Source organism: Oncorhynchus mykiss, chromosome 6 (genome assembly GCF_013265735.2).
Source record: "Oncorhynchus mykiss isolate Arlee chromosome 6, USDA_OmykA_1.1, whole genome shotgun sequence".
Classification (NCBI taxonomy): domain Eukaryota; kingdom Metazoa; phylum Chordata; class Actinopteri; order Salmoniformes; family Salmonidae; genus Oncorhynchus; species Oncorhynchus mykiss.
The window spans coordinates 32,469,259-32,484,240 of record NC_048570.1 but is presented as its reverse complement, the minus strand read 5'-3'; the positions used below and the strand labels follow the sequence as shown (position 1 = coordinate 32,484,240).

Below are 14,982 nucleotides of genomic sequence, written 5' to 3'. Positions count from 1 at the left end.
AGATGTAGAAGCGCGGTGGCTAGGAAAAACTCCCTAGAAAGTCAGGAATCTAGGAAGAAACCTAGAGAGGAACCAGGCTCTGAGGGGTGGCCAGTCCTCTTCTGGCTGTGCCGGGTGGAGATTATAATAGTACATGGTCATTAAGGCCTGTTTGTTCTTCAAGATGTTCAAACATTCATAGATGACCAGCAGGGTCAAAATGACATTTTCTTCCCTCCAGGGGGACACACTTTCCTGCAGGCTTAGATTGAAGAGATACAAAAAATAGGAGTGGCAATATAGTCTGCAATAATCCTCAGTAATGTTCTATCAAAGTTGTCAGACCCAGGTGGCTTGTCATTGTTTTTAGATAACAATACTTTTTTCACCTCTTCCACGCCCACTTTACAGATGTGTGTTCTTCAATGATTGTCCTTCAATTACATTGCAACCTGCAGGGCCCGTATTCATTAACTGCAGCTCTATGACCATAAAACCTATGATTATGAGGGGGTGACTCCATTACTAGGAAGTTACATAGCGGAACAATTATGGCAGTCAGACTTGACTGGTCTAACTCTACATGTCCATGCATATGGCAATGGACTCTCCATGTCTTAAAATAGTAATTCTTTTAAAGGTGGTTTTCTACTACCGTATATAGGTCTCCTGGGCCCTATATCTTTACAAGATAGTAAATATCATAAGTGCTATGCCCAGGAGAAAGAATGTGAAGTATTTATGACATGGTCATGCATTGTGTAATTTTCAGTAACTCTTATTCCTTCCAGCTGGTTTTATCTGTATTTTTCCCTTTGTGTCATAGGCAAAGGCTCCAATATGGCATCCATACAGCACCTGATGGGAATAGGGTGGGCCAGCGCCCACAGCCAGAATAGGTATTTGGGTGAACTGAACTACGGACACTTGAACTATAGGAAATTATGTGATTATCTGATAGATTTAATTTCTCTCTCTTAAAAGACTTCCTGGTCAAAGAAAGGTCAAATAAAATGAGAAAATAGAAAAACAGACAGACCGACACACAGAACGTGGTAAATGCATCTGGGAATGGTCTGTTTTTCTGAAGCCTCTAAGATGTAGAAATATCTTGCGGTTACCAAAAGGAGCCTAGAGATGAGGACCAGACTCTCAACTTGAAACTCCTCCAGAGTTCAAAACTGTCTCAAAGTCCAAGGTCTGGACATCTCCCTCCTGGACCAAACACACACACACCAACTCTTTAAAAACACAGTCCCCACAGGAACACTGAGACGTTACCCTCCCTTTTCAAAACCCCTCTGCAGCTACAGGAATGCAGGAACACACCCCTCTACTTTAAAGTCTGGCCCCTTTAAAAAAGCCCGTCTGTAGCCACAGGAGAATCTCCCCACTGCTACTGGGACTCTGCTTTCAACATCTGTCTGTCAGTTTGTCAGTCTGTCTATCAATCAGTCAGCACCAGGGGTATTCTAAATAGATAGCTGCTGTATTGATCCCTGTCTGTAGGACCAGGTGTACTGTGGACTAGTCGTGACGGTGACCCAGCCTGGGCTCTCAGGACTGGTTTGTGCTGAAGGCTGAAGACTAGGAAGTGTGAGGATGGGGGTGTGGATCAGAAAAGTGGTCCTCTCTCTGCTGATGCTACAACTGGCCACGACTGTCACAGCACAAGGCATTGGTGAGTACCTCAACCTATCACCTATCAATACCCCTCTCTGACCTATCAAAATGCTCCTAAAGTAGTAAACCAGTAACCTTTATTTGTTGTAGTACCTTATCAATATACTCAATCTGTACCTTCTTAATCTACTGAGTCTGTAATTTCTTAATCTATAACTTCTAAATCTACTCAATCTACACTAAATCTGAATATCTAACTTTGCTTCTCTGAATCTGTCATTTCTCCATTACTCATTAAATCATGCATTTTGCAGTGATTTTCTGATGAATTATAATGATATATTTAGCAGCGCCTCAGTTAAAATGATCTGTAAATAGCCCACCCAACTACCTCATCCCCATATTGTTATTTATTTTTTGCTCCTTTGCACCCCAGTATCTCTACTTGCACATTCATCTTCTGCACATCTATCACTCCAGTGTTTAATTGCTAAATTGTAATTATTTCGCCACTATGGCCTATTTATTGCCTTACCTCCTTTATCTTACTTAATTTGCACACACTGTATATAGACATTTCTATTGTGTTATTGACTGTACGTTTGTTTATTGAATGTGTAACTCTGTGTTGTTTGTGTTGCATTGCTTTGCTTTATCTTGGCCAGGTCGCAGTTGTAAATGAGAACTTGTTCTCAACTGGCCTACCTGGTTAAATAAAGGTGAAATAAAAAATAAAATAAAAAATGGACTTTAATGGGTTTGGGTTTAATGCATTGTGTTGTGGAAAAGGTCACATACTTACACATCTATCGATAGGGTGACCCAAATAGAATGACACTGATTGGCTTTAGGAAAGTGTGCAATAACTTAATTTCTCTGGAGTCCAAACGCATAAATTTTTCCATACAAACACACATCTCTTAGTATTATTCCAGAATTTGGGTCATGGCTGTAGAAGCAGTGGATTTGTTCCAGTGGAAAGAGTTTACTGCTGGCCCTTTGGTCAATCTGCCATGCCATAAAACAGTGGCAACACACACACACACACACACACACACACACATACACACACACACACACACACACACACACAACCACTTCATCAAGCCCTGACACTCAGCACAAGCAGCTCTACAACTCATCAGTAATTGCCACAAGCATGACGTCACACACTTAATAAACTCACTAATAACAGTCACACACGCATGCACACAGGCACAAACACATGACTTCTGAATAAACGTTGTCTCTGTGTTGTTCGTGTGTGTCCTGTGTTAGTGTACGACCTGCTGGTGTCTCCAGACTGCCTGCCTGACCTGACGCAGGGAGGGCTGAAGAATAAAGGTCTGGATGAGGCCTTCCTCCTCTCCTCCTTCAGGCTCCATAGCAAGTCCCCCTCTCATCTCTACAGCATCATCAACCCCAGGGACAACAGCAAGTACCTGGAGTTCACCCTGCAGGCCAAACTCAACAAGGGTAAACACTGCGTGCTGTCTGTCTCAATTTACAAATGGGATCATACATCTAAATCAAATCTTCCTCCTTCTCTCCCTCCCTCTTCGATTATCATTCCTAAGCAACTAACTGACCTTTCCCTCAGTGACGATCCGTTACCAGAAGACTGATGGTAGGGCTGGCACCACCAGTTTTAGCCACCCCTCTCTGGCGGACGGCAAGGAGCATCATGTGATGATCCATGCCAGCGGTCTGCAGAGAGGACCAGGTCGTATGGCGGTCTACGTAGACTGTAGACTGGCTCACACTGTGGACGAGCTGCCTGCTGCCTTCGGGTCGCTGACACCTGGACACAACAAGGTGGCGCTTAGGACCCTGCAGCCCACCGGGCAGGTAGGACACAAGACTAGCATAGGTACAGATGAGTAAGATTTTTTTGAGTACGACCAACCACTTGTCCACCTGTCTGTCAGGATGAGTTGACGGACCTGAAACTGGTGATAGAGGACACGTTAGATAACGTCGCTACGCTCCAGGACTGCAGCATACAGCAGAGCGAGTCTCTGGGTACTATTCAGCTACTGGGTAAGAACACAACCCTGTTATAAGCTTCCTGAAACATGACTTGACCGTTCCTGACGTCACATTGTGGGTCTCTGCCATACTGTACATTTGACACACCTGAGACCCGCATTTTGACACAAGTTATCATAAACCATCAAGTCATGTAGTCTGTATGATGGAACATATAAATACACTTTAGCTAAACTGTAGCTAAAGACTACATTTCTCACAGGCCTCCAGGCAGGCGGACAGGATCCGTCTCAGATGTTAGAGCTCCACAAGATGATGTCAGAGATGAAGAACCTGCTCCTCCAGCAGGTACATCACCTGCCTTACAGTAGACATGCCGTTGTACCCTCACCTTTCAAGGCACCGCCATTTGTCTTTTTCTCTGTGTCTACAGTAAACTGGTATTTTCTTTCCCCCGTAAAAGATTAAGGAGACCACATTCCTCAGAAACACCATCTCAGAGTGTCTGGCATGTGGTAAGCTGTTCTCTTAGATCTATTACTACTAATACAGTGCTACTGTTACCGCTTAGGACTAATGCTTTCTGATGATAATGAATGACTTCCTTATGTGCATGCTCTTATTTTAGCTGTCAACTGAAACGGGATCAATAAGATACTGATGAGATTGATTCTGATTGAGGATACTCAGGTTATGTGTGATGTTACAGTGCCTTGCGAAAGTATTCGGCCCCCTTGAACTTTGCGACCTTTTGCCACATTTCAGGCTTCAAACATAAAGATATAAAACTGTATTTTTTTGTGAAGAATCAACAACAAGTGGGACACAATCATGAAGTGGAAAGACATTTATTGGATATTTCAAACTTTTTTAACAAATCAAAAACTGAAAAATTGGGCGTGCAAAATTATTCAGCCCCCTTAAGTTAATACTTTGTAGCGCCACCTTTTGCTGTGATTACAGCTGTAAGTCGCTTGGGGTATGCCTCTATCAGTTTTGCACATCGAGAGACTGACATTTTTTCCCATTCCTCCTTGCAAAACAGCTCGAGCTCAGTGAGGTTGGATGGAGAGCATTTGTGAACAGCAGTTTTCAGTTCTTTCCACAGATTCTCGATTGGATTCAGGTCTGGACTTTGACTTGGCCATTCTAACACCTGGATATGTTTATTTTTGAACCATTCCATTGTAGATTTTGCTTTATGTTTTGGATCATTGTCTTGTTGGAAGACAAATCTCCGTCCCAGTCTCAGGTCTTTTGCAGACTCCATCAGGTTTTCTTCCAGAATGGTCCTGTATTTGGCTCCATCCATCTTCCCATCAATTTTAACCATCTTCCCTGTCCCTGCTGAAGAAAAGCAGGCCCAAACCATGATGCTGCCACCACCATGTTTGACAGTGGGGATGGTGTGTTCAGGGTGATGAGCTGTGTTGCTTTTACGCCAAACATAACGTTTTGCATTGTTGCCAAAAAGTTCAATTTTGGTTTCATCTGACCAGAGCGCCTTCTTCCACATGTCTCCCAGGTGGCTTGTGGCAAACTTTAAACAACACTTTTTATGGATATCTTTAAGAAATGGCTTTCTTCTTGCCACTCTTCCATAAAGGCCAGATTTGTGCAATATACGACTGATTGTTGTCCTATGGACAGAGTCTCCCACCTCAGCTGTAGATCTCTGCAGTTCATCCAGAGTGATCATGGGCCTCTTGGCTGCATCTCTGATCAGTCTTCTCCTTGTATGAGCTGAAAGTTTAGAGGGACGGCCAGGTCTTGGTAGATTTGCAGTGGTCTGATACTCCTTCCATTTCAATATTATCGCTTGCACAGTGCTCCTTGGGATGTTTAAAGCTTGGGAAATCTTTTTCTATCCAAATCTGGCTTTAAACTTCTTCACAACAGTATCTCGGACCTGCCTGGTGTGTTCCTTGTTCTTCATGATGCTCTCTGCGCTTTTAACGGACCTCTGAGACTATCACAGTGCAGGTTCATTTATACGGAGACTTGATTACACACAGGTGGATTGTATTTATCATCATTAGTCATTTAGGTCAACATTGGATCATTCAGAGATCCTCACTGAACTTCTGGAGAGAGTTTGCTGCACTGAAAGTAAAGGGGCTGAATTATTTTGCACGCCCAATTTTTCAGTTTTTGATTTGTTAAAAAAGTTTGAAATATCCAATAAATGTTGTTCCACTTCATGATTGTGTCCCACTTGTTGTTGATTCTTCACAAAAAAATACAGTTTTATATCTTTATGTTTGAAGCCTGAAATGTGGCAAAAGGTCGCAAAGTTCAAGGGGGCCGAATACTTTCGCAAGGCACTGTATATTATACATGTGTGTGTCTCTGTCTGTAGGTCTGGGTGGCAACATGGCGTCAGGCCCAGGTACAGGTCCACGGTCAGGCCCGTCCAAGTGTAGTCCAGGTATGTGTTTCAATCAGGACATGTGTATCCCGGCCGAGGGAGGACGCTTCACCTGCGCCCCCTGCCCCGACGGATACACTGGAGACGGAGTTCACTGTGATGACGTGAACGAGGTAGGGGGGGTGTGTGTGTTACCGGGTCAGTTTAACCTTTAACCCCTACTTCCCCAGCGTATGGTGTGAACGCTAACGTGTGTGTGTGCGTGTGTGTGTTGCAGTGCCAGTTTAACCCCTGCTTCCCCGGTGTGAGGTGTGTGAACACAGCTCCTGGGTTCCGCTGTGAGAGATGCCCTCTGGGATACACTGGTCTTGAGATCAACGGAGTGGGAGTGTCCTACGCACAGTCCCACAAACAGGTAACGTCTAGTCACTCAAACAGGTAAAAAACAGTCAGACAAACAGGTACCACACAGTCACACAAACAGGTACCACACAGTCACACAAATTGATATCACACAAATTGATACCACACAGTCACACACAAACAGGTACCACACGTGCAAATTGCTGATGAACAGTAATAGGCACATGGAGTGTGTTATACTTAAGAGAGCTGCTGTTTTTTTTACTAGGCAAGTCAGTTAAGAACAAATTCTTATTTTCAATGAAGGCCTAGAAACGGTGGTCCAACGCTCTAACCACTAGGCTACCTACCGCCCCACTAGGCTGTCTGCTGCCTTGTCAATGGTGTAGTGGAGGGATTATGCAGGTATACACAATAGTCCCACTTTTTCTGTGGCCATTGCATATATTCACTTCTTAATACACACAATGAGTATCAAAGTAGTGTGGTGGAGGTATAGCCTGTATCAATTAATAAGGCGGATGAAACCGATTCAAAGAATGCTTAGCTTAATATGTTGATCAACTATTATTTCTTCTCATTTTAAGTACAGAAATGTGCCGATGGCTTCGCCCAAATGTCCCAAAATGCAATTTGCGGGTAAAAAACGTTCTATAATGCGCACCACACATGCGAGCGGTATCATGGGCAGAGATTGAAATATCCGTTAGTAATTTAGAATGCAACAACTATCATGGGTTGCTAATATGACTACAATAATGCCTTTGCCTGCAAGACAATGAAATAAAGTTCATTTGAAAACCAATAGAACAGGAGAGCGCATATGAGGAAGTCTTTATAAAAGAATTACCTCCACGTTTATATGGTGGGATTTTGGCTATTGGCTCCTTTGAAGCAACGCAAAACAAGCCTAATAATATGAAGTAAAACATATATAGTGATGCTAATGATTGGCCTAATTGTCTTCTGGTGGATGGAATGGCGTTCTCAAAAACCTTCTCAATTAAATGTTAACTTGCTATAATGTAGCCCATGCCTACCTGGCAATATGATATCATGACTATTTGCATCAATCCAGTGGTCATTTGTTTTGCCAACTTGTGCTCTACAGAAACACTGCTAACCAAACAACAGTACTATACACTCAAAAAATGTAAATGTCTTAGATTTTTCCCAGACCTCAAAAGTGGTCTCCTGATGTGGTTTAAACATTGTTGTGGACTTAGAAGATCAAAAAGGGAAAATCAGAAACCTGTGAATTTCTGACTCAGTTGACAGCCTCATTTATCAGCCTACTTGCACAGTACAGCTTGGGTTGGCCTGACTGTGAAAGACCAATATGGGATTTATCATTTTAGGTCATTCAGAGTGTATGTCACTGTTTGTCACAGAATTTTTCACACAGGGCGCCTTTCCTTCATCGGGTGGGCCCTTTGGTAATTTTTACCCACTTCTCCAAGCACCACTACACCACTGGTTACCGTGTGTGTGTGTGTGTGTGTATTCCTCTCCATGTGTGTCGGTAGGTGTGTGATGACATAGATGAATGCCAGGGTCCTCCTGACAACGGAGGCTGCACCGCCAACTCTCACTGCCACAACACCAGGGTAAGAGTCACAGCAGCTTTAATATTCCCATTCAAGCCTGTTGATTATAGGCCTGAGATGAAGCCTGGGCCTGTATTTGTTGTCTCTCCCAGGGTTCATTCCGTTGTGGGGAGTGTAAGAGTGGCTTCTCTGGGGACCAGGTGAGCGGCTGCAGTGGTGGGAGGCTCTGTGGGAATGGCCAGCCCAACCCCTGTGACAGCAATGCACAGTGTGTAGTGGAGAGAGACGGGAGTGTTAGCTGCGAGGTGAGAACACACACACACGTGACACTAATGCGCAGTCAATCCAAGATCAAATCCAAAACCTTTCCTCTTCCGTCCATCAGTGTGACATAGGGTGGGCAGGTAATGGCTATGTGTGTGGGAAGGACACAGACATCGATGCTTACCCAGACGACAAGCTAAGGTGCAGGGACAACAACTGTAAGAAGGTAAAATCCAGCTCCATCTACTTCTTTACCTCTCCTTCTACCTCTCCCTCCCTCTTACCCTCTCTCTCCCCCATAGTAAGGCAGCCTCCATGTTTGTTTCCAGGACAACTGTATGTTTGTTCCTAACTCTGGCCAAGAGGACGCAGACAGGGACGGGCTCGGGGACGCCTGTGATGATGACGCTGATAGCGACGGCATCGTTAACATAGAGGTACAAGCACACAACTGTTACACGCCTTTCGGGTATAGTGCATTCACAATCAAGTAGGATACACCTTTAACATGTGCAGTAACTCTGTCTCTGTGTAACTCAGGATAACTGTTGGCTGCATCCTAACGTGAACCAGAAGAACAGCGATAAGGATCTCCATGGCGACGCGTGTGACAACTGCTTGACGACGGAGAACCCTGATCAACGAGACACGGACAAGGACGGGCTAGGCGATGACTGTGACGATGACATGGATGGAGACGGTGTGTGTGTGTGTGTGTGTGTGTGCTTTGACGTGCCTTCCCCAGGCTTTGGTCATTAGAGAGTTGGAGACGGAAGGAAATTCTACCACAGCTAGTGATTTATTTTAAGGTAGGGACCGTAGCAGTACTTTTTCACACCGAGACGTCTTTATCCATGACGTTTTTCCCAAAACCACAATTAGTCTGAGGTCAGTCTAGCTGTCTGGTTGAAAACAGTCTCCTGTCTCCAGCGGTTCCAGACATTTCACTGTCTTCAACAGAGCAGAGCCATATCTGTTGAATCCATTCACATCCTCTCAGTCTGTTTCAGTCAGTCTGCTACCTATTAGCTGATCTGTTTACAGGGAAAACAGGAGCTGGGGGTAGGGTTCCACCTCATTAAGTTCTAAACACTAGTAAAAACATTGATTTAAATGAGTTCCCATTTCTCAATATAATTGATCCATTTGGAATTGTGCTCTTTAGCTACTAGATTACCTTTTTTTTTTAAACTCTCATTTGTTCCATTGGCAGATGCAGTGAAACTGTGCCCTGGTTTATTGTGCGTGTGTGTGTGTGTGTGTGTGTTTGTGTGTGTGCGTGCGTGCGTTTGATGTTTCCTGCCTGTGCACTGGGGCAGGTCTCCAACCTCTTGATCGTTTGGTCATGTCTACCCCTCTAACACTTGGTCATGTCTGTCTCTGCTAAAAAAAAAAAAATCCATTATAAACCCTGCCAGCAGCCAGTGGAAACTATTCAACTCTGCCCTGAACAAACACTGTCATCTGGGGCCCGAGGACACTAAACACTCAGACTAGAAAAATAACTGTGTCTGTGTTTTTATCTGTATTTGTGTTTTTGTGGTAAGGCCTGAAGAACATTCTGGATAACTGCCAGCGTGTGGCCAACCTAGACCAGAGGGACAGAGACAACGATGGGGTGGGAGACGCCTGTGACAGCTGTCCTGACATGGTCAACCCCAACCAGGTAACCGTAAAACAACAACAACTCAACCACAACAGAACCATAGCACAACTACAGCACAACCACAACACTGCACAACACAACCACAACACAACTACAACACAACACAACCACAACACAACCATGGCACCACAACCTACAGGTAAAATATCCTACCAAATATCAAACCTTTACCCCAACCCCAGACTGAAACCCACTGTTAATGTAGCCAGTATCAGGGTAGTGCAGCCTCATGACATTATTTAATAATATTTATGTTTCTTCTCCCACAGTCAGATGTTGATGATGATCTTGTAGGAGACACATGTGACACCAACATAGACAGGTAGAGATCCTTCTATAAACATATCCACACCTTTAGAAGTGAATCTTACTGATAGTGAGTGTACTGGGTTGACTTTGACTCTCCTCTCTATCAGTGATGGGGACGGTCACCAGAACACTAAGGACAACTGTCCTACAGTCATCAACTCCTCCCAGCTGGACACAGATAAGGACGGACAGGGAGACGAGTGTGACGATGACGATGACAACGACGGTATCCTGGACCAAGCAGACAACTGCAGACTGGTGGTCAACCCTGACCAGACAGATGAGGACAGTCAGTCACAACACTGATCCTCTTCCTTCCCGCTGTATTATAGCAATGCTCTCTCTAGTCTAGTTGTTCTTCAGTGTGTGTGTGTGTGTGTGTGTGTGTGTGTGTGTGTGTGTGTGTGTGTGTGTGTGTGTGTGTGTGTGTGTGTGTGTGTGTCTGTGTCTGTGTGTTTGTCACAAAGACCTAGCTGGCTCAATGATGCATTAATGTACAGTACACTAACCCGGCGTGTGTGTGTGTGTGTGTTCCAGATGACGGCGTGGGTGATGCGTGTGCAGGGGACTTTGACCAGGACAAGGTGATTGACAGGATAGACAACTGTCCAGAGAATGCTGAGGTCACCCTGACAGACTTCAGAGCCTATCAGACGGTGGTACTGGACCCTGAGGGTGACGCCCAGATTGATCCCAACTGGGTGGTTCTCAACCAGGTGACCTTATCGTCATTAAACATGCTAACATTTTAGTCATCTAGCAGATATTGAGTAACAATAACAGTTGTAGGGTCAAAGAGTATTAAAAAATAAGAGCATGAAGTACACCATTCGATCCTCGATTGAGTTATTTGATTAAGTTTGATCTATGCTGTGTACAGTAGGTAGTGGAGTACTCTCTAGTATGTCATCTGTAGTATCATAACTTTCTCTCCCCTTCTCTCCCCAGGGTATGGAGATAGTCCAGACTATGAACTCTGACCCTGGCCTCGCTGTAGGTAAGACAACTCTTAGTTCCCATTTGACAGGCTGTCCACCCTCTCTGCCACTCCCTCTGTATGTGTAGGCCCCACATTGTTCAGTGTGTGTGTGTGTGACAAAGGAGCTGTTCGTGGACTACAGGAAAAGGCAGGCTGAACAGTCACCGTTGACATTGTTGGGGCTGTAGTGGAGCGGGTCGAGAGCTTCAAGTTCCTTGGTGTCCACATCACCAACAAACTATTATGGTCCAAACACACCAAGACAGTCGTGACGAGGGCCCGACAACACCTTTTCCCCCTCAGGAGACTGAAAAGATTTGGCATGGGTCCCCAGATCCTCAAAAAGTTATACAGCTGCACCATCGAGAGCATCCTGACCGGTTGCATCACCGCCTGATATGGCAACTGCTCAGGCGTAAGACGCCACAGAGGGTAGTGCGTACGGCTCAGTACATCACTGGGGCCAAGCTTCCTGCCTTCCAGGACCTCTATACCAGGCGGTGCCAGAGAAAAGCCCCCAAAATTGTCTGAGACCCCAGTCACCTGCTCTGGCAAGCGCTAACGGAGCGCCAAGTCTTGGACCAAAAGGTTCCTTAACAGCTTCTACCCCCAAACCATAAGACTGCTGAACAATTAATAAAATGTTCACTCCCCACTTTGTTTTTACACTGCTGCTACTCGCTGTTTATTATCTATGCATAGTCACTTCACCCCTACCTACATGTACAAATTACCTCAACTAACTTGTACCCCCGCACTTTGACTCGGTACCAGTACCCCCTGTATATAGCCGTAATAATGTTATTTTATTGTGTTACTTTTTATAATTGTTTTACTTTAGTTTATTTGGTAATGTCACAATCGTCGTCCTAGTTGGAAGGATCAGAGGACCAAAATGCAGCGTGGTATGTGTTCATCGTGAATTTAATAAACAGAGACCACTTGAATAAACTATACAAACCAATAAACGACCGTGAACCTATAAGAACTGTGCTGACACAAGCAACTAACATAGACAATCACCCACAACCCAAAATGACAAAACAGGCTACCTATATATGGTTCCCAATCAGAGACAACGACTAACACCTGCCTCTGATTGAGAACCACATCAGGCCAAACACAGAAACAGACAAACTAGACATACAACATAGAATGCCCACTCAGATCACACCCTGACCAAACAAAACATAGAAACATACAAAGCAAACTATGGTCAGGGTGTGACAGGTAAATATTTTCTTAACTCTTCTTGAACTGCACTGTTGGTTAAGGGCTTGTAAGTAAGCATTTCATGGTAAGGTCTACTACATCTGTTGTATTTGGCGCATGTGACAAATACAGTTTGATTTGATGTAATAAGCCTGTGTTGTGTGTATGTGTGTGCGTGTCTGTGTGTAGGCTACACAGCATTCAGTGGGGTGGACTTTGAGGGGACGTTCCACGTGAACACGATGACTGATGATGACTATGCAGGCTTCATCTTCGGCTACCAGGACTCCTCCTCCTTCTACGTGGTCATGTGGAAACAGACTGAGCAGACCTACTGGCAGGCTGTACCCTTCAGAGCTGTGGCTGAGCCTGGCATACAGCTCAAGGTAACAAATACAAATAAATGGTCACATACACCAGAGAGGTGCAGTTTTACAGGGTCAGCCATGGTAGTACAGTGCCCCTGGAGCAAATTAGGGTTAAGTGCCTTGCCCAAGGACACATCGACAGATTTTTCACTTTGTCGACTCAGGTATTCGAACCAGCAACCTTTCGTTTACTGGCCCAATGCTATAATGGCTAGTGTACCTGGTGCCCTATAGGTCTAGGGAAGGTATAGGGGTGTGTGTATGCTCCTGTGCTTATACATCTGCATTGCTTGCTGTTTGTAGTTTTGGGTTGTGTTTCTGCATAGCAGTTTGTGACATCTGCTGATGTAAAAAAGGCTTTATAAATATTGATTGGTTTACATGGGCTCCTGAGTGGTGCAGCGGTCTAAGGCACTGCATCTCAGTGTTAGAGGTGTCACCACAAACACCCTGGTTTGAATTCAGGCTGTATCACAACCGGCTGTGATTCGGAGTCCCATAGGACGGCGCACAATTGGTCCGGGGTTGGCCGGTGTAGACTGTCATTGTAAATAAGAATTTGTTCTTAACTGACTTGCCTAGTTAAATAAAAGTTTAATCAATCTCAAAAGGCTTCTGACCTTTCTTTCTTACCGTGTCCTACCTCTCCCTCCCTCCTCCAGGCTGTGAAGTCTAAGACAGGTCCAGGGGAGTATCTGAGGAACTCCCTGTGGCATACAGGAGACACCAACGACCAGGTACGCCTGCTGTGGAAGGACAAGAGGAACGTGGGTTGGAAGGACAAGGTGTCCTACCGCTGGTATCTACAGCACAGACCACAGGTTGGATACATCAGGTGAGAGACACACAACCACACACTACAGTCTGGAAAACTCGACCCTAGGCAACACAGTGACTAGGCAACACAGTGACTAGGCAACACAGTGACTAGGCAGCACAGTGACTAGGCAACACAGTGACTAGGCAACATAGTGACTAGGCAACACAGTGACTAGGGTCTGGTTTAAATTATGGACTCATTTGTCATACAGGAACTACGTCAGGCAAAAAATCTTTGCAGTGGTTTTAGTTGAGGTAGCCACTTGCGAAATGCACTCATTAAAAAACCCTCCGTGATCTCTATCTTGATAGTTACTATTTTGTATTTGATTAAAGCAGATTAAGTAGTGATGTAGCCAGTGAGGTAGTTCCTCTATGCCTAGAGTCCATAATTGAAACCAGACCTTAGTCACTGTGTAGGCTAGGGTCGGGTTTGGAGACGACACACCCACTAACACACACCCACACAAACACTCTGAACCATGTGTGTTTTCTGTTCAGGGCGCGTTTCTATGAGGGTCCCAACCTGGTAGCAGACTCTGGGGTGAAGATAGACAACAGTATGCGAGGAGGAAGACTGGGAGTCTTCTGTTTCTCCCAGGAAAACATCATCTGGTCCAACCTCAAGTACCGCTGCAATGGTGAGTGACAGCCCACTCAGCCAACTAGCAGACAGATACAGAGACTAGCACCGGTCACAGCACTCTGATAGGACAGAAGCTGTCTAAGTATTGTCATTGCTACAGGATGTTTAAGTCAACACCTCTCTGTTCTGTTTGTCCCTCTACAGACACCATCCCTGAAGATTACCAGGAGTACAGTGCCCAGAACACTGAATAAACACACCGAGCGTGGAAGAGGAGAGAAGGAACAGAGAAGAGATATTGGGAGGGGGTGTTAGAGGACAGAAAAATGAGGATGGGACAGAGAAGAGAGGGGGAGAAAGAGAGGAAGAGGGAAAAGGAGGAGAGAGGAGATCGGTGGGGCATTATGAGGAGCAAGGCTTTTAAACGGGCTTTCCACAAGCAATCATCCCTTTTATAAAAGCATTATTATTACTGCTAGACTTTTGCCTGGTATGAAGACTGACTCATCAGGGCAACAGACTTCCAGACATGACTTGTTAATGCTGTGCCTACACACGCTATACTGTACTGTACATGTGGAATTGGTTCAACTAAAAGACTGATGTAGATTGTAGTGAACCTGTATATGTCTACTATCTGAGGTGAGGGTTATTGTATCTAGGGGTTCAAACTGTAGTTAGGGTCTCTCCTATTTCTGCCATTGGAGGAAAACAAAGACAAGGGAAATAGATGAAGGAGCTGGTGTTGACTGCTCTTACATTAAAACAACCGATGTCCATCATACGTTACATTCAATAGATGTCATTATTTGTTCAGTTAATCTATGAATAAATATTCTGAGCATTTGGTAAAACGCCCTCTTTTGTTTGGTGTTACTAAATGGAACATATTGCTAGTTGTTGTTGAATA

The 14,982-nt window shown here is 44.7% G+C and overlaps 1 protein-coding gene across 1 annotated transcript; it reads left to right on the top strand.

Moving 5' to 3' along the window:
• The first annotated feature begins 1,290 nt into the window (after window positions 1-1,290).
• Window positions 1,291-14,929, top strand: thbs4a (thrombospondin 4a). The gene is made up of 22 exons (XM_021606203.2): window positions 1,291-1,660; window positions 2,881-3,078; window positions 3,203-3,450; window positions 3,531-3,642; window positions 3,854-3,939; window positions 4,055-4,106; window positions 5,951-6,132; window positions 6,237-6,374; window positions 7,849-7,929; window positions 8,022-8,174; window positions 8,255-8,359; window positions 8,463-8,570; window positions 8,674-8,833; window positions 9,681-9,799; window positions 10,069-10,121; window positions 10,216-10,397; window positions 10,646-10,824; window positions 11,057-11,105; window positions 12,489-12,685; window positions 13,330-13,502; window positions 13,988-14,127; window positions 14,277-14,929. Exons 1-22 carry the CDS (start codon window positions 1,582-1,584, stop codon window positions 14,324-14,326), a joined length of 2,844 nt encoding a protein of 947 aa, XP_021461878.2. The 5' UTR covers window positions 1,291-1,581; the 3' UTR covers window positions 14,327-14,929.
• Window positions 14,930-14,982: the final 53 nt, after the last annotated feature.